Source organism: Ictalurus punctatus, chromosome 25 (genome assembly GCF_001660625.3).
Source record: "Ictalurus punctatus breed USDA103 chromosome 25, Coco_2.0, whole genome shotgun sequence".
Lineage (NCBI taxonomy): Eukaryota > Metazoa > Chordata > Actinopteri > Siluriformes > Ictaluridae > Ictalurus > Ictalurus punctatus.
Genome location: NC_030440.2, coordinates 2,442,501 through 2,462,107, shown reverse-complemented (window position 1 = coordinate 2,462,107; position 19,607 = coordinate 2,442,501). Strand labels below are relative to the sequence as shown.

General features: G+C 38.3%; 1 protein-coding gene across 1 annotated transcript in view; it reads left to right on the top strand.

Moving 5' to 3' along the window:
• The first annotated feature begins 12,668 nt into the window (after nt 1–12,668).
• slc25a29 (solute carrier family 25 member 29) overlaps nt 12,669–19,607 on the top strand; it is a 14,469-nt gene continuing 7,530 nt past the window's right edge. The window contains exon 1 of the mRNA XM_053675765.1: nt 12,669–13,049. Coding sequence (XP_053531740.1) covers nt 13,019–13,049 — 31 coding nt within the window. The 5' untranslated portion in view covers nt 12,669–13,018. The remainder of the gene's footprint in view (nt 13,050–19,607) is intronic.

Below are 19,607 nucleotides of genomic sequence, written 5' to 3'. Positions count from 1 at the left end.
GCCATTCGTAAAAATGCTAACCATATTCTGTTGAAGTGTGTTAGAAATATCATCAACTTACAATAATTTGACTTACAATAATTTGTTTCAATTAATATCTTTAGGTATACTTGTACACATGTATACTATAGTCTCTGTGGTCTATGATCATGTCACTGTGGAATTAAGGATATATAATTAACTCTGTTGTCTATGTCACTAATGCAAAGTTAGTGTAGTTAAAAGACAGAGATTTAGATGATGTGTTTGTTGGGTATAACCCCAAAAAGATATGCGTAATATGTCTCATCCATAAAAGATTCCAAATTTAGGTTACAAATGATCAAAGGTGATGTGGACTATATTCTGTACATTCAGAAAAGATTCATATGAATCTACCCAAGGGCAAAAAAAGAGGCCGAGTTCAACCTTTTCACTCAATCTGTCTGGAACTGTGTATGTGGTTCATGTATTAAGATTGCCTCTTGTGGTTAAGATCACATCAAGTGAGGCACATAGTGTCATGATTATTTGTGGATATTTGGGCTTTTCTTAAAGCTCTCAAACAGGCCAAGCTCCTCACTGCATCTATTAAGTTCTACATGTTTGGGAAGACAATTTCATTTAGTCAAAACTATTTGCTTTAAGTAAAATATTAGAAAATTATTTATTTTTTTTAAATACTTTGTGATTCAGAAATAAATGCATACATGGGTATTAACTTTACTGTACATTAACTTGTCTTAGTAACAAATGTATCTAGTGTGTCCTTTTGACTGATTATTTTTGTGCGTATTCACACGATGTAATTACCTCTTAGACATTACAGTTGATGCAGTTCAGGACCCTCGCTAGACTTGATTGCAGTTTAATTTTAGCTTCCAATAACGATTTTTTAAAACCCAATTTTCTCCCACATCTTTTGCAAATTCCCACATACTGTACTAGCTAGCTCTCACCTATCACACAACAAATACCAACCAGAAAGAGTGAAGGCTAGCATCCTTTTAAACTAGCTAACAGCTTTTCAAACTGCTGCTCATCCTATATCACAGGAACTTGAACACACTCGGGAGAAGGCTCTAACTGCCCTCTTCCACATTCACAAGCTCACTGATGCCCATGATTGGCTAGTGTGATCTTATTGACAGAGGATAGAGTAATGCCATTCCTCCCACTCCCACTTTTGGATGCCTGGCCATGGACGGCTGTGGTGTTATCAGTGAGACAGTGAGTTAATAGTGAGTTTGAACCTATTCGACTGGATTCTTGGTCCACTGCCAGTTGTGTGTTATGAGATAATTGTTCACTGATGGGCATGAGTTTGGCATGGCACAAAAAGGAGAAAATGGGATGTCCGTCGGTGGCTTGTTAAATAGCTGATCTGCATGTGACGCCATGCACATAGGAACCAATAATTAACTGTAAAGGCCACTGACAAGCCCCCATAAAGGAGCCATGACATTTCAAAGCACCATTGAGCAGAACCATGAAAGCAGATTTGAAGAACAAGCCTGACAAAGAAAGTCTTTGTTCTACGATATCTATATTTCTGTTTAGCAGTTAGCAGTTGATGAAATATAAGAAATAGAAACCTCTATTTTGACCCTTTCCCCACAAATTTATAATGTTATATAACAGTTTCTAAATGTTATCTCATTACAGACCTCATTCATATGAATTCTTTTTGTTATGTTTTACTCAAATCCGTCAAAAATAATCAGCTACACCTTAAAGCTATGTCAGCATGTTTCTTAATGTTTCTAGAGCTCCATCCAGGTTGGAGACCCTCTCTGTGTCCTTAGCCCTGATTGCTGTTAAAGTGACAGAAGTTTTGAAATATTACCTTGACCCTATACATATGACCCTGGACGAAACCTCTTGTTTACGTTTTCAGTGTGTGTCAAAGTTCTATAATGTTGACAACCTTTGCACATTTGCTTTTGTGCTTCGCTGTGACCCCAGGTGACTAACATTTAACTCACACACTGTTCTCTTCTGTCTTGAGAGCCTGTATGCAGTTGTTGTCATCAGTCTTCATCAGCCTGTAAACAGGTACAGTGTTAATAGTGCATGGAATAATAATGGGGGAGCTTAATGGAGTAACCTTATTAGCTGACCAGACTAGTCCCTACAGAATAAAACAACACAGAGAGGTTTCCCCACATAAGTCACAGTTCATACCTGACCTGATATAACAAGCAACCTTCACTTGAAAACAGCTTGACTTGAAACAAGCATTGAAAGAACACTTTATCTCAATATTTGGACTATGCTGCTGTGGTTTGTTCTCAATAAGACACTGTCATATCAACATGCTGAAGGGCACAAGGGAAGAAACACACATAAAAACACAAGAAAAAAACATTCTCTCCCAGTTTGTTATACTATGACAATATCTTAATAAATATAAACAAGGTATGACCGTAACCGTGAAATGATAATTAGTTGAGAAGCACAAAGCAGACACTGATAACTTACTTTTCCAGTGTGTAAAACTCTAACCTTGGTGATAAATGTCACTAGACTGCTAATCAGAAGCTAAGAAAGTTCAAATGCATTGATATTGAAATCAACAAATCAAAACAACATGAAAGAAATGTCTTGACCCATGTAAGCCACAAAGCCCAAATTACATTCCGGGTTTACTGTAACCTTGTAGACTACATAAATTTACTGTATATAAACTATACATCAGTTATATGTTTAGCAAATCCATGCCTTCATGTAGGCATAAAATGTATGTGTGTATATATATATATATATATATATATATATATATATATATATATAATGTATATGCAAATTCAAATTAAATTTAGTGAAATGATTTTCATTAAAGGTTGATTTTCATAATTAAAGGTAATTATGAAAATAATTTGTACAGTAATATAGATTTTTCAACTATTTGCAACTCAATATGTAATATGGAAGTACGATCAACAATACACAGCAGAGTGGAAAGAAACCAGAAGTTGTTGTAAAAATTCTACTGTGCTAAAATTTAGTCTGCATACCACAGTCATGCCTAACTTCAGTCCCAGAATGCCACTGAGTCCGGGAAAAAAAATGTGCTGGACTTTGGCCCCTCCAGGAACATGTACAGCAGGTCTGTAGAGCTCTTCACAGGTCTAAACCAATGCTAGATGGAACTAGGTGTAAAGGAGATGTTAAAGGGTCATTTAAGTGTCATTTGAACTGTTCTGTGGAATTTATTCAAAACCTGTATTTGTATTTCTTCTGTTGGAGAAGTTTTTGACTTACTATAATTTACAACAGATAACACACCAGTAATTCAAGCACAAAAATGTTCTTTTTGTTCAGCAGCTTTATTCAGTAGTCAAGAATCAGTGCTTTTTATATCTTAGTCACGTGACATGTACCTGGATGTGGTTCGAGTCTTTATTTATTCCTTGCATTCAGGTGAAGGCACAAAGTGGAGGTGTAACAGTGCTTGATGAAAAATACAAACCTAGCCTTGAACCTTGAAAGTAGGGTTGGTTATGGCTCTCGCTCTCTCGCGCGCTCTCTCTCTCTCTCTCTCTCTTTCTCTCTCTCTTTCCACATAGGCATTTAGGGTGAATGACCCACCACCAACCTTTAAAACTCAGAGAACATCCATTTTCACGATTGCTTATTTATTTACATTTTTGTTAATGTTTCACACACTTTACAGGTCGCCCTTGGTCACACGTAAGGCTCTAGATTGCACAGATTGAAACGGTAGTGCTTTATGTGGTTTGTTGGTACATCTTTAGGGTCACATTTCCAGCAATGAATGACTAAACGAAGACAAGCGGTGGGCAAAATAACATGAGAGATTTGAAGTAACTAAAGCATGGTTATAAAAGCCGCGATCCAATCGAATCATTACGTTGAATGTCGCTTAGCAGTATGAGCCAGCACCTTGTTATGTGAGTTTTCAAAGCAATAATAATGTTAAGAAAACGGCAGAATAGTCAAAATACAGGTACATAAAATGAAAGGCAAAATGATGTCCGATGTTAAAGAGAAGAGGTGCAGTGATTACAAATTAAGCCTCACAAACAAGGACAGATGGCACTTAACGAGATAGTTGCTAAATACCACCGAACCGAAGCCTTAAAAATGGCGACTCTGTGTAACTCATTCTCAGCAATGTCTGAATGACGTGAGCTTCACAAAGCTAGGATTTACAGCAACTGCACCATTTGTGAGTTTCTTGTATCCAGGTAGCCTGAACCATTAAGTATTGCACATGAAGTAAGTCATCTTTCACATTGTTTCTACGTCTGGATATTTACATTTGGTCAAGGCCAAAGGACACCTTGTCAAGCCTCACAAAACAGAGCTGATGGGTACATCGCTCCTGACTCTCTGCCGACTCACAGCAGAATGACTCATTCCAGTCCATTTCAACACTCACGTCTGTTTTTGTTTTCTGATGTTATCTTGCTCTTCCGCTGGTGATGAATCACGCACGCTCAATAAAATGATTGTTGTTTCACCTCAGGTCAACCTGAGCGGGATGTTGTCGATTGGCATCTGGTAGGAAGTGGAGTATTGCACCATGTCCAGGACCACATCCAGTACATTCCTGCTATAGAAGCAGGGGAAACAATATATTCTTTTTATGATGTACTGAAGGAACACATTGTGGAAAGGGTGGAGACCCAGGGAATATAAATTCAGCTGTGTTGTAATGTACATGGAAATTGAAAGGTTCACCCTTATGCTGTACTGAGCACTCTGATTCCATCTTATTCAGTTTTGTGCTTTGTGTCACACCGGCCCTGGCTGAACCCAGTTTGACAGTACAGGCTTGTTACATGGAGTCGTGGCTCAGGAGGTACAGGAGCACAGAGGGCACAGAAGGACAAGCAGCATGTGCCTTGCTCAGCATGGTATCTCTCTGCTGTGGGCAACTACATGCCTGAGCTCTCCTGCTAAGCACATGCTGCCCCCCACTGAGTGGATGGAGGCAGTGGAAAGACTAAAAAATAAAAATAAATAAATGAATTAATTAAAAATAAAATAAATATCGAAGACCTAATGTTAGATCATGAGCTGAATCGATCTAATAAACAAAAAAATGCTAACACCCTAAATAATTATGTGTGATTTGAATCGTTTTATATTGAAAACGGTATCATAAAATTTGAAATAGCTGAAATGAATTGAGTTCTGTTAGACTTTCATGCAAATTAAAATACAAAACAAGCTGTCACGAGGCTGGCCGGACTAGGTATTAATTCAATCGATTGAATTAATGATTCATTATTTAATTAATTAACTAACATATTACCATTATTTCACCTTGAACATTAAATGGTTAAAATATACATCATTAAAAGTAGTGATACAAGACATTAATCATATTTAGTTATAGTTTGAGTTGAGATAAAATGGCGTAATCCGTAGAGCTCACTGCTCAATGATCTTTCTCTCAGATCCTGTCCTACTACTCTACACCTGATTTCCTTTCCCATCACTCACTCTCCATATCAATCAATCAATCCCATATCAAGCTCCATTAACTTAGTATGCATATTCTCCACTGACGCATCTGTTTTCCATTGGTGTCTGTGTATATTCACATATACACTCAGTGTAATGGATGATGCACCATGCTCTGGGATGTGTGCTTAAGCAGTTCAGGTATTATTTATTTCTTATTTCTGCTCCTCCTCTGAGTCAGTGCTTTGAGTGGCAGCTGAAAGATCAGGTGAGGCGACTGAAAATTACCATCTGCCACCAGCAGGGTGCCATAATAAAAGACCAAAATAGATCCACTCACAGGCTTCTGCTGAAGAGACAGAGAATTATTTGTCATAATGTATTTGTTTTGAGAAGTAGGCTATGTCACATCCTTGATATTTGATCTGGTGTAGAAACCAGATCCTGTAAGGGGATTTTATATGCATATATGTGCACGATGCTATTTTTTATTTTTTTTTAATTATTGAGACAGGGAGATGTAGACAATGGCGATACACTATAAGTCCTTGTTTACATGTTTAGATAATTGCCCACTGCATACAGGAGAAATACATTTACGCTTCAATTATGGAAAAAGTCAAAATCAAGAGTTTCTAATGGAGAACAACCTTTTCAAAAAAAAAAAAGAAAGAAAAGAAAAATGTGCATTCCATCCACCCTGGGTAGCATTTTTGGGGGTACAATATATGCAGGGAGGATACTGTCATTGATAATACTAAGGTCGAAGCAGTTACTAATTGGCCTGTTCAACAAAGGGATTTCTTGTATATGCTTTGGGAAGTTTTACATTTCATTAGAACCTTCAGTTGCCGCAACCCTCATGTTCTTGTTAAAAGGAGGAAAGAAAAGATGTATTTGCAGCACACAAGCTAAGATGGCATTCTTTTCTCTCATCTTTTTCTCTCATTTGCTACAGTACAAATTCTCAAACGCCCAGCCTGTCATTCATAGTCAAAATAGATGCCTCCCAACGTCAGGGTTGTCCTACCAAAATGCATCCTATCGCTGCAAAAACAACCCATAGTAATAGTTCAGTGGGCACATATTTCTGTTGCTATTGGTCACCCAGGGGTCACAGAGTAGCTGATTGGTGGGAATCCATGCTACATGATATTTGTTATTTCCATAGGTCTCTACCTCCTGGCAAACTATTACCACTCCCAATTCCTCAACCCTCCTGCCATAGATTATTTTTTAAATTTTTTTATGGGTCTGCCCTCCTCCCATGGCATGACAACTACTCTATTGGTTGTGGAATGATTTTCTAAATCCCTGCGACTTATTCCTCTCTCTGCCTTGCTGACCCAGTTTCCACATTTCCCTCCTCAAGCCTATAGTATTCAGCTACATGGTCTAAGCATCTCCCAGGGATGCACCACCACTTGACATTGAATGCTTATGATGTGCTGCACTTATCAGAGATGTGCACACATGCTATCCGGATCATCCAGCTCAATAACCCAGGGACTGCCCACGAGAGACTCATTCAGGTCCCAGAGTGAGCTGCTCAGGAATGGGTGAAGGGTGGGTAGGTTTACTGTCTGATTTCCTGCTTGGTCTAGTTGATTTGACATCTGTTTGTTTCCCGATTACCGACACTATCTGTCCTAGTTTATACTTCTCATTAATGGTCAGACTTTCTGCCTGTCCTTTTGTTTTGATAAAAGTCCTTTTGGCTTGTCTACTTTGGATGGTTTTATTAAAAGCTGAACCTGCATCTGCCTGTCAACATTCATGACTTGAAGAGGGTATAGTTCTGTACCCAGCGAAATTTTCAAATCAGAAGTATATAACAATGCACTCATTCTAACATGTTATCTTTCTATAGTAACAACTAATTCAATGGGACTTGTATGGCAGACTCTCAAAGTCTAACAAGTAATGGATTATTTAAAGGTTTTCTTCTTTAACAAAGAGTAAAGTAAACTTGCTGATATAGTTCCACTTACCTCTATGTCAGCACTTTAAAAGTAAACTTCTGCCTTCCATTATGGGAAATGTTTCAAGAGCAGAGGACATTGCGCTTTGCAGTTTATCAGTAACATGACACAAACTGTAATACATTGTATTTCTGTCTTATTAACATTCAAAGAAAAAAGAAGAAGAAGAAGAGAGACTGTTGAGGGAATGACTGTTTATAGCTGTTATAACTGATAACAGCAACCTTCTATATTACGTTCCTCAACACTAAATCTAACTATAAATACATAAACAGTATGACACCATTCTTTAATAAATAAAATGTTTAATCATTGACAAATTGCTGTGTTATAAGAACAGTGAAACACTTGGTGACATGCTGTTATAAGAAATTGTTCAACTTTAATATAGTAGCATCACGGCAGCACGTTGGGGATTATTTTCTTATAACTGTACATGTCTGCGTGCACATTTTGTGACTGCATATGCAATGAGCGTCAGTATGTATATCTGTTACGTTGACTTGCTTTAGGTTATGGCTAATCCTTGGCTAAACACAATGTGGTAAGATCACTAATTTGCAAGTGGACACATACAATAACTGCATGCCTTGTTTTTTATTCTGGGCGTAATTATAGCAGAAATAATAGTAATAATAATAATAATAATAATAATAATAAGTATCCATCCATCCATCCATCCATCTTCTATACCGCTTTATCCTTTTCAGGGTCACGGGGACCCTGGAGTCTATCCCAGGGAGCATCGGGCACAAGGCGGGGTACACCCTGGACAGGGTGTCAATCCATCGCAGGGCACACAATCACATACACACTCACACACCCATTCATACACTATTATTATTATTATTATTATTAGTAGTAGTAGTAGTAGTAGTTAGCACGTTCGCCTCACACCCCCAGGGTCGGGGGTTCGATTCCCACCGTGGCCCTGTGTGTGCGGAGTTTGCATGTTCTCCCAGTGCTGCGGGGGTTTCCTCCGGGTACTCTGGTTTCCTCCCCCAGTCCAAACACATGCATGGTAGGCTGATTGGCATGTCCAAACTGTGCGAGCGTGTATGTGATTGTGCCCTGCGATGGATTGACATGCTGTAATTAACATTGTATATAGGAAACGGATTGTATACAGAAAACTGAATTTAATTTTAAATTAAAATAATAATTGCTTTGTCTTGTATTGAATTAAATGATAATGTAGGCTATTCTTTATATATATGTATTCTATTTGTGTTTATGCTGTATGTATGCCTTTCTGTGGAACACAACACAAGCATTTCTTTATCTAAGGCTTGCTTTGGCAGTGCCCTACCAGATCAGATTGCGACTTGAATGGTCATATGTCTGCCACATGGGGGAAGCAAAGCCTACTGCATATGATCATACTGCTTTTCACATCAGGGTTTACATTTTAACAACAATGCATTGGAAACTCTTACAGCTTCATCCCAGATTCTAAATGTGAAATAGACTAACACGAGTTTATTTATTTATTTATTTATTTATTAAACCATGTAACCATGTGGATAAGTCCATAAACCTTTAATAAACTTTTAATACACACGAGGATTAATATTTGGGTTATACATATTTATTATTGTAAACTGTAGAACCTGCAAAACAGTAGAACCCACATTCTTTCTATAATTCAGCTGGTCATATGATTCGTCAAATGAGTGTCATATGAATCACATGGTCATCTGCTTGATTAAAAAAAAAAAAAAAAAAAGCAATCAGTGACCCATCTGTTCTGAATTCATATGTGAGAATCAACACAACTCTGTGTCTGTGAGGTTGCAAAGTACATTTATACACGGTGTTCAAAAAGTCTTCATACATAGGGGAAATGAACACTTTTTAGGAAAATGTAACTTTAATTACAAAACACCCACTACATGATCTACATTATTTTTGTAGACACACAGAGTCATCTCTCCCACTCATGATGAAATAATGTTAACACGTCTGGTGTTATGCATGTAATTGCATGTCTACTGCTGCGATGAATCTCTGGAAGGAATTCAGGAATTTAATTCCCAGCAGCCATTGCATCTCTACATCCAGGTCACATGACCACCCGCACCTGATTCCTGTTCTGTTAACGATCACCTGTGTGTATTTAAGTCTCGGTTTGTACAGCACTCTGTGCCTGACTTTTTTCATCTAATATTCTCACAGTTTGTTCTCCTGGTTCCTAGGTTTATGTTTGTTTTCCCTTCTCACTTAGGCTTAGTGTCTTTTTGTGTTTTGTTTGCATGTGCATCTGCCTCCATCTATATTGACATTCATGACATTTGGCTGGTACTAATGACTGCTACGAATTAAGACACTATCCAAAAGCATAATTACATTAATTTTTTAATGCATACACAAACACATATTACATACATAGGATACAATGGTATGTTTATGTTAGGCGAAGTGTATGATTAACATTCATTTAAGTGCTAAATGAATGGCTCTTCCGTCTGGGTTTGTAGACAGCAAGGGATTTAGCTGTTCGTGCAGCCAGGATGCATTCATCCCCCCACCTGGGCACCAGTATAGAATTATCTTCCTTTAACAGTTGAAGGCTAAGCTGTAGGTAACAATTAGGTAAGTCGTGAGATTTGCCTCTATCCATTATGTACAAAGGGGCTGGACCTTATTTATTTATTTATTTATTTATTGCCTTTGTATGCATCTGGGTTTTAAATCTAACGTGAACAGTCACAGTAAATCAGTAAAGTGAATCCAGCAGATTGAAACCAATTAGCGCAGCTGCATTCTTCAATTTTAAGGACCTAATATCAGGTGCATGAAGTTGCCATAGTAATCAAGTCTCAATAAATGAACAAACACATGTGTGGCCCCCTGGAGAGAAAAGTCTTTATAGAATATTCATAATGTTGTATTTAGGGGAACCTGTATGGTAGACGCTTTCAATCGAACGACAAATTGGGATAATAGTCAAATCAGTACAAAAAGTGTTTTATGTGGACATCTATTCAGGCAGTAAATTGTACTAAATATAATACTGTCATCCAGCTGAAATCAGACAGCCCTATGTTGCCTAATTTGGGAAAATGCCAAAACTCTGGGGGGGAAAACCCAACACGTGCAAACAGTTTACAAAATGCTTAAAAGAGACTGCAGAGAAATAGCAGAAAGATGTGTGGTATAATAAAACTACAGAGTACCCTTCTGGCTTAAAGTGAAACAGTATTTCGGTGGAAATCAAACACTGTACTACCAAGTGACAACATCCTGACCACAGATTTATGGTCATGCTTTCATGTACAGGAAGTGGCAATGATAGGAAGATGAATTAAGAAACATGCTCGAAATGAATGTGCATCCGTCTGCCAGAACACATAAACTGAGGAAGATGTTTGAATTGGCCAATAATCTCCAGCATGCTGCTAGGGCGTTATCTCCAGTGCAAAAAAAAATTCTGTGTGGCCCAGATACAGTAGGACTTTTAATCCTACTAAATCTTCCTACCCATCTTGTGACATCTTGAGCAATTTGTCAAGGAGGAGTACATACTGTATGTATAAGTAATGTGACTAGAGTCTTATCCACAATAAATATATATGCTGAATCGTTTCAGAATGCCCCACTTCTTCAGTTATTTAGTGTAAACATCACAGAGTTGGCCTTGAGGCTAGAACCGAATTTTTTGATGGTAATAATTCAACTTTTTTTTTTTAAACTTAGGTTAGGTTTAATATTTAAAAAAAGAAGAAAAAAAAAAGGTTAGGATTTATATAGAATAGAATAGAATACTTATCATGATATCCTGGTATCTATTTTGAGGTCATGTTGAATTCTGAAGTACACATATGCATGCAACCATCAAATGAACCACTCATTCCTACTTAAATCATGTTAACCAATCTGTCACAATGCCGTAAAACCAAGCAGTGATTTTGTGTATAGGTAAACATCATGGGCGTAGCATGTGGGGCTGTTGAACACTGCTCGGATTCATGGTACTGTAAACATTGTTGTTTATAAATCTATCAGAGAGCAACAACATCAACTAAACAGATTTCTCAGACTATAATAAATGTGACTTTAAAGCATTCTTCCCTTTCCTCTCACCTCCTGAAAACATGCTGTAAGTGGATTGGCTACTCTAACAAACACATGTTCACAATTTTTAAAAAAAAATAATCTTTAAGTGAACATTCTTTGTATCTATAATTTTAGTAACAAAGTTCAGAAGTTGAGCTGGACAAATAGTTGAGGGGACTTCTTTTTCTCTTGACCATGCTGCTAGATGATGAAACTTCCTGTTTGTCATGTGCCTTATTGGGTTTCAGTCACAGGGTTGCACATACATTGTAGAACATGGCTTAAGTGTATAATTATTATAACTTAAAATAAGTTAATAATGCAAATGAATATTTTCACCCTTAAATGATTTATACAAGAATTTGGCCATACAAAAAAATTAAACCTTAATTTATTATATTTTTATATATGTGGCATCCAAAAATGGTTGTCAACAAAGTGGGATTTAATTACAATTTTGTTTGTCATTTCATTTAAATTTTGTAATAAGAAAATTGCAGTTTATACAATTTTTTTTTTCAGTGCATGTATTCTGTGAAAAAGGTGGAATGTTCCCAACACCCACCAAGACCCTTACTAACACATGCCACCACATTGTATACTTCATACAGTTATAAACAACACATGCTTTTTCTTTCTTTCTTTCTTTTTTTTTTAAAAAAAACTTTCATCTCATCTGGCTGATGCTTTCATCCAAAAACAATAGAAACAATCATAGAATTTGTAGTTATAGTTTTAATGGTTATAATGGGAATTGTATTGGTTTTAATAGAAACTATAATGGTCCTCGTGGGTCTCTAGTGGAAATGTGTTGCCTTCTACTGGTGGCATGTTATTTCTAATGGATACCATTAAAGTTCAATAATGGTAATGCTAATGGTTTTAATGGTCAGCTGATGGTTTGTAATGGTATTTGTAGTGGAAACCATTAGAATGTCTGTGATGGTTTCTATTGTTTTTGTGGGGTTTTTTTTTCTTCGTGTATAGAGGAATGACGATGAACCCTCACTTGACTGCAAGAATATATAGTTGAGTCGATTTGAGACGCGCCCAAAGAGACTGACGCAACCCAGGAAAGTCCTGTCAGTGAAGGGCTGCTGAAGAAGCAGTGGCACGAGAGAGGGCGTGTCCAGAGAGATTGTTTTCATAGGGACTCCGCAATTGGCCGAACAGGGTTGAGCCTACGTGACGTCAGCACACACCTCCCGTTCTGAAAGCTGGGTTGAAATCCAAGCAGACAGCCGGCAGGCAGGGAGGCTGAGGTAGATTTTTCCACTACAACGCAGGAGTCAGTCAACCATACAGCTTGTATGTTTTATAAACCCTTCGTCATTTTATCGTACATATTTTTCATGCTGTTTTGGGGGGGGGGAGGGGTAATCCAAATTTAAATTCAGAGGTCTGAGAGAAGAATCTACAAAGCTTGATAGATACCCAAGCGAGCTAATCTCCTGCTAGTTTCTGCCCGCTGTAGTTGCTGTTAGCTGGTAGATGAATTTAATATATATATATATTTAACATTAAAGCCGTTCAGACTGCCACCGTGTGAAGACTTTTGGGGAACAATGATGGACTTCGTCGCTGGCTGCATAGGAGGTAGGTGGATAGCTGGTTAACCAGCTCGCGCCATAAAGGACTTCCTTGAACATGACTTCCACTTCACATCAATTCAGCGCGTGCACACTAGTGAGCGAAGCTAGTTAACAGGTTAGCTAAAGTTAATCTCCTTACACGCGCACGTCACCATGGTTAAATAGTTGCATCAGGGGAGATGCACTTAACTGTCCGATTTTAACTCGGTTAATCGTGTGAGCCACGTGCTGCTTTAAGATACACAGTTGACTTATTATTATTATTATTATTATTATAATTATTATTATTATTATTAGAATAGTAAGACACTTAAGTTACCCATGAACACGGTATATGAACATACAGAGAAATAGACACAGTAAACCTAGCATCACTTTTTTTTTTTCCTGTAAAATATTAATATTGGCTATACACCTGAAACTTTCGCACTATTAAACAGAAAACATACCTGTCATGTATTAAACATAACATTTAACACTAACTAATTTAACTTCTGGTTGTACTTCAGTATCTATATAATGCAATTGAGCACAATTTAAAAACAGTGTAATTTATTTTGCACGAAGTAATCCACTGTCCTGTTGTATAGAGGGCATGCACGTGGCGTCACGGTAGGCGGAGCTCGCCGCGGCCACGCCCACTGAGTGTAGAAACAGACTTAATTAGTGTACAGCGTGAATTCCGTGAAAACACAGGGGGGGAAAACCCGCATCTAAAATGGTTAAAAAAAATCTGTTGTGTGATCGACAGTGCTAAGAGACTCAATAAGATTTCAGATCTGTCTTTTTACACAGTGCCAAAAACAACCATTCAGTCCTTTTTGACTGAGTGGAGCAGTGTGAGTGTCAGTTGTTTTGGCGTGTGGTGTTCACAGTGTACAATGATGAATAATTTGGTACTTATTTATTTTTAAACACTGCCTATTTCCATTGATGAATAACGGGGCCTCATTCGTTCTCGGACTGTGTTTTTACCTTCACAAATATATGACAAGTGTAAGCAGTGTTCGCTACAAACAAACTAGGACTAGCTAGTGTACGGGTTAACAGATAAAATTGTAGAACAAAATGAAAAATATATTTGTATATATGACCAGGATGTTTATTGGTGTTCTTGTCTTATTAATTCCTCCAACAAAACCTGCCTTGAAGTAGGACCAAGCGTCAAGGCGTTTATATGCATTCAGGCTTCAGGTACATATAAATGTCGGGAAAACCAATTTCTGGCCACATACCGATGTGCATGGACCACAGGTTTGTGGGCAAGTTGTAAGGGTCACTGTCGAATCCAACTGCCTTTAATTTAAACTGATAATCGTTAGTTATACTAGCGTTTGTGCAGCTTCCTCAATTAAATCCAGCGATTTTGCTGGATGTTTTGCCACAGTCTGGCCGAGAGGGCGTGGTCCAGTGGCAAAGTGACGTCAATGCACACCCTCTATACTGTTGTACGCTTGAAAACTTTTGTTAGGAATACTGAAACCACATGATGTGTATTGTTTGTTTATTTTTATTTTTCTCTCCATTTCTGATTCTTGGTTTGAGCAAATTCGATTGATCCAATCCAGCAAGCCCATTTGCAACTAGCACTCTCTTAGCAAACTTTAAACCGCTGTTCAGTTACAATGATGATTAAAAAAAAAATACAATTACTTATATAGTGTCAGATTTTGCATTTCGTTGTAGACCTAAAAAAAAAAAACACTCCTCACATTTCAGTCAAAATGTTCTGCCTTTTTAACAGTTTTTTTTTTGTTGCCATTTTAGGCTGATTTTTTTTGGTGCGGTTCAAAATATATTCTTCGTTCACCTTGACAAACAGTAAGTGTGCCAAAGCAGTGTATTTTTTATGTAGGATAATCAAAGTGAGTCAAGTTGAAACATCTCCAATGTGAGATACAGGGGGAAGGACTCGGGGCTTCCGGGGCATCGGTTAATATCAGATGGTTCAAAAGACCTGCACAGCTGTCAATCATTTGAGATTCATATGTCGATTGTCTCTGCTGTTTTTATTGGGCACTTTTTTTAATGTGCATCTCCAAATGCATACAAAATGCTTAAAGCTTAGCGGGTTGATGCAGTCATTTAAATATCTAATTTAGGTGTATTTCCATCTCACATCTGGCACCTTGCCTCTGCAATTGTGGGTGTGCCCGCCAGTGATATAACTGGCTTAGAGTGAAGCATAAATGCAAAACAATACAAAGTTATTCTGACGGATCACCTTTATCCTGTGGAAGATCTGTGGGAAATTTTGTAGTAATGCGTTAGATAGCCCTCTCCACTACCATCATCAAAACATCAATGGAGGGAATATCTTTTGGGGAAATGCTGTTCATCTCTGCAATACAGTTCCAGACTTGTAGAATCTATACCAAGGCACACTGAAGTTCTACTTGTAGTGGCCCAAGATCTTACTAAGACAGTTTATGGTGGCTTATACCTGGAAGGTAAAAATCACAAGCTTAGTCACCCTAAACTTGGTTCATTTTTCTCATACAGAATAATGCATGTACTTGCATTGCATAATCACAGAATGCTGTTAAACAACAGAAAAATATCGCAGAAAACTGTCCAAACAAATTCCATGCAAATGCAATTTGGAAAACACCCCAGGCCTTCCGATGTCTTCACTGTTCCCCTGGTAATAAACAGGAAAAGATATGGGTTTGAGCTTCATCTTGGGGTGCACATGGTTGTAGTAGTAATGATGTTTTTAATGGCATGTTAAGTTTTTAGTTATCCATTTAGATTTTCCATATATCAATTGCTAACTTTAACTGTCTAATTAGTAGACAGCAAACTACCTAGTGAATACCAGCTTCATTGTTAGCTAGCTATCATTAGTTTGGCTGGAATTTCCATGGATCATCTTACCCAGTAATATATCATAGCACATACTATTTTTTTTTTGCAATCATGAAAACCCACATCTGTTTTTGTAAAACAAATGCAGACCGTCCAGTCTTTAAAGACCACCACATGTCGTATTATTCAATACGAGACTCTTGATGAGGTACATCTGTGTATCGGACAATTCAATGACAGATAAAGTAGGCTATTCCGCACTTTTGTTATGTGTCAATCAGGAGAGGTTATGGTGGTTTAAAAACATGCTTCTTCTAAGCAAGCTGTTTTTCAAAGCCGATATGCTAACATGCATATCACCCACATGCAAGAACTGGAAGATTCCGCCAAATATGTATGGTCTGCTGTGTGGGACCACTTCAGCTTCCTGGTAAGTTACGTCATTGACATGGACCAAAATGTTGCAGCATGTTGAGTCCACCAAGTACACCACTGTCCAGCATCACCCTTATGTGTCAGTGTCTAGAACTAGATGAAAACATCTAGACATGTGCGCACGTGCAGGAAACTCTGTGACGCATTCAGATAGAAGTTCCTTGCTGATTGAGGCTGGAATAAAAGAAATAAATTCGCCATCTGTTGGTGGAATTTTTTAATGTTTACTGTTCTTGCCATGGATTACTGTGTCATTAAAACGGACACAAGGCCTGTTTTTTGTGTTGGCTTGTAGCAGTGGAAGCGAAACTGATTAAATCATTTTGTAAATTCCTAACTTCGTGTAAACTTTCCCAACCTCTTGTATTTCAGGGCAGGATGGCTTTGGATGATGGACAGTGATTAATGCCCAAATTGTTTGGGACTGGAGCATCTTTGGAAAGCATGTACAGAGCCTTGCCCTAACTTCGGCGTCATGCCAATAGCTATGCGTAAAGTTTGCAGGCTATGGAAATGCTGCTGACTAATGATTATCCTTCCTCTGACACTGCTTGGTCACAGCAGGGAGTGAAGTGAACAGCTGACATGTCTGTGGAAGAAAAGGTAAGCTCCGTCGCTGTGTTGTCACGGCAGGATCTGCTGCTCAACCCCCAGGAATGGGAAGCGTGAGATCCTTAACGATGTTGGAAGAATTCACTCTGGATTAGAGTGCTGATTGTCCACCTTCAGAGCATTCTGATGATCAGAATCTAAGGCACGAGTGCAGCTCAGCGGCAGAGAATGCACGCAGGCTGATATTAAAGCTGCCTTCATGAAACTAAATCTGTGTCTTCCTCCCGACACAGCTGATCAAATGCCTAACCCATTTGATGGTATAGTTAATCAAGTGAGTGACTGGACTGCTTCACTATGTATCAGTCATTAAAGAGCTCTTATGTGCATTCAGAAGCACATTTAAACAACAACAAATCGATAATAATCGATTATGAAAAGCATTGATAACAAATCTCATAATCGATTAGTCGGTCTGCACGTGGCACGGGTCACGTTTACTCACGGCGTTACTCCTGTTCCGAAAACACGCGTCGGGGAGTAAATACAAAAAAAAAAGTTGTGTCCCAAATGACATACTATACACTTACACTATGCACTGTGTACTCTATCGCCTAGTGTATGAAGTTTAGAAGGATAGTATTGTCTCAAATGTAACACTAATGGTTTTTTATTAACCTGAAGTATAAGCCGTTTCCCAATCGATAGCGCATGACGTCAAACACGCGTAATGCGACGCCGCTAGCTTTAGCGGATACCCAGAGTCAACGACAATAAACTTCTTCTTTACTGTTTATGTCACCGTTACCTTTTATACCCAACATGTCCTCAGTCACCATCAGACGGAGGTGTAATCATCAAGTGAGAGCAGAAAAGAGTTTGCGACCCAAGTCCTCTAAGGCAGGGGGGGGGGCATTTTATATTAAATGCTGTGAAAGAAGACTGTAACCTGTAAACTTCACAAAGATGAGTTTGTGTAGCACGGGAGCACGACAGTGATGCACGAGCACAAACATATGTTCATATCCAAAATGCTCCACTGTGTGCAAGGGGTTGGGGAAACTGGTGCGAGTTGTTTGAAAGGTTTACTTTAATTCAAGTTTCTTGTCATTATATGTTGTATTTGTGCACTTGCTGTGTAAATTACGTCGTTTATTATAATGAAAGAGACGAGGCCGTGTTGCTCCTCACTCGCAACGTAGACGTGGTGATAAACAGTGTTGCGCAAGTAAGACCTGTAATGTCTAATTAAAATGGTGTGGTCAAAGTAGACATGCATAAAACACGATGCCTAGAGGCAGGGAGTAAGAGAAACCACAAGGTGCAGTGAAAATGAGATTTTATTATTAATGTAGGACTGCAGTTTAATTTAGTGGTTGTTTTGTGCATCTATCAAAATAATGCATACATACTTACAGTTGATGTAAAGTTTGAAATGCAGGCGACAACCCTACGGGCTCCAGGCAAAAGGAGACATAAGAGTGGTGTTCAGTAGCTCACAGGGTTTCTTAACTTTCTCTTAATTCTCTCACGCATATCTCTGTTTGTCTTCAGCAAGTGAAAAGCATGCTCAGTTGGATTAAGGTTAGGTGACTGACTCGGCTATCGGGATTACAATTTTTTTTTTTTTCATTTAAAACCAAAGAAATTCATCTTTTGACATGACTCCATATAGACAGCTTCTTGAGTATAGTTCTGGTTCTCTCTCGCCAGTCGTGGCTCCTCCGGGTGCATGCATAAATAAATTTTGCTCAAAGGTAATTCGGTAGCAATAAACACGCATTTTTCTCTGAAATGCTTTTGTTAGGGTGATCAGCCGTTCTCTTTTTCCCGGATATGTCCTCTTTTTCGGACCTTAAAAAAGCATCAGGCCGGGATTTCTAAATTGGAGAAAATGTTAGTTTCATTATGACGTGCGTGTGGTCCAATACCGCGTCATGTGTGCGCGTGTTTGCACTGCTTTAACCCCTCTCTGTAATTCCCGCCTTCTCACACACCAATTGGCCTATTATAAAAGGCTTGCAGCAACCATTGGCCAAATTCCTGCCTCTCGACCCTTAGCCTACTTTCTTCCAGTGCACGAAGGTGAACCGCTGTTGTGTGCGGCATCAAACGGTTGCTTGACAATAGCAGCATATGCCCGCTGTCCTGAGTCGAAACAATGCCCATGGCCTCTAAGATCATTTTTAATTTCATGTTATCAGATCGCTTCGTATTACATGGCCATTCAGATGTTTAAATGATGGCAGAGGGTACACTCATGGCATCTGATATTTAATTTTATTTTATTCCATGGACATTTAAATTTAAAAATAAAATATATATCATATATATATGATATAATGTACATGTTTTTAAAGCAACCCTCCCAACCCTGGTTTTGGGTTATTATCCATCTGTACTGTGATGTGCCATCGTATCAGTTTTGCAGCATTCGACTGAATCTGAGCAGAAAGTATAGCTTTATAAATGTTTAATAATTTGTCATACTACTTCTATCAGCACTCATCTCATCAATAAACACCTGTGAGCCAGTTCCATTGGCATCCATATATGCCCATGCCATGACACTTCTTCTACCATGTTTGATAGATGATGTAGCATACTTTGGATCATGAGCCCTTCCTTTCCTTCTCCATACCCTTCTCTTCCCATCCTTCTGGTAACGGTTAATATGTGTTTCATCTGTCCAAAGAATCTTGTTCCAGAAATGGCAGGTTTTTTTAAAAAATTTTTTTTTAAGTCTAATTGTCTAAGTCTAAGTCTA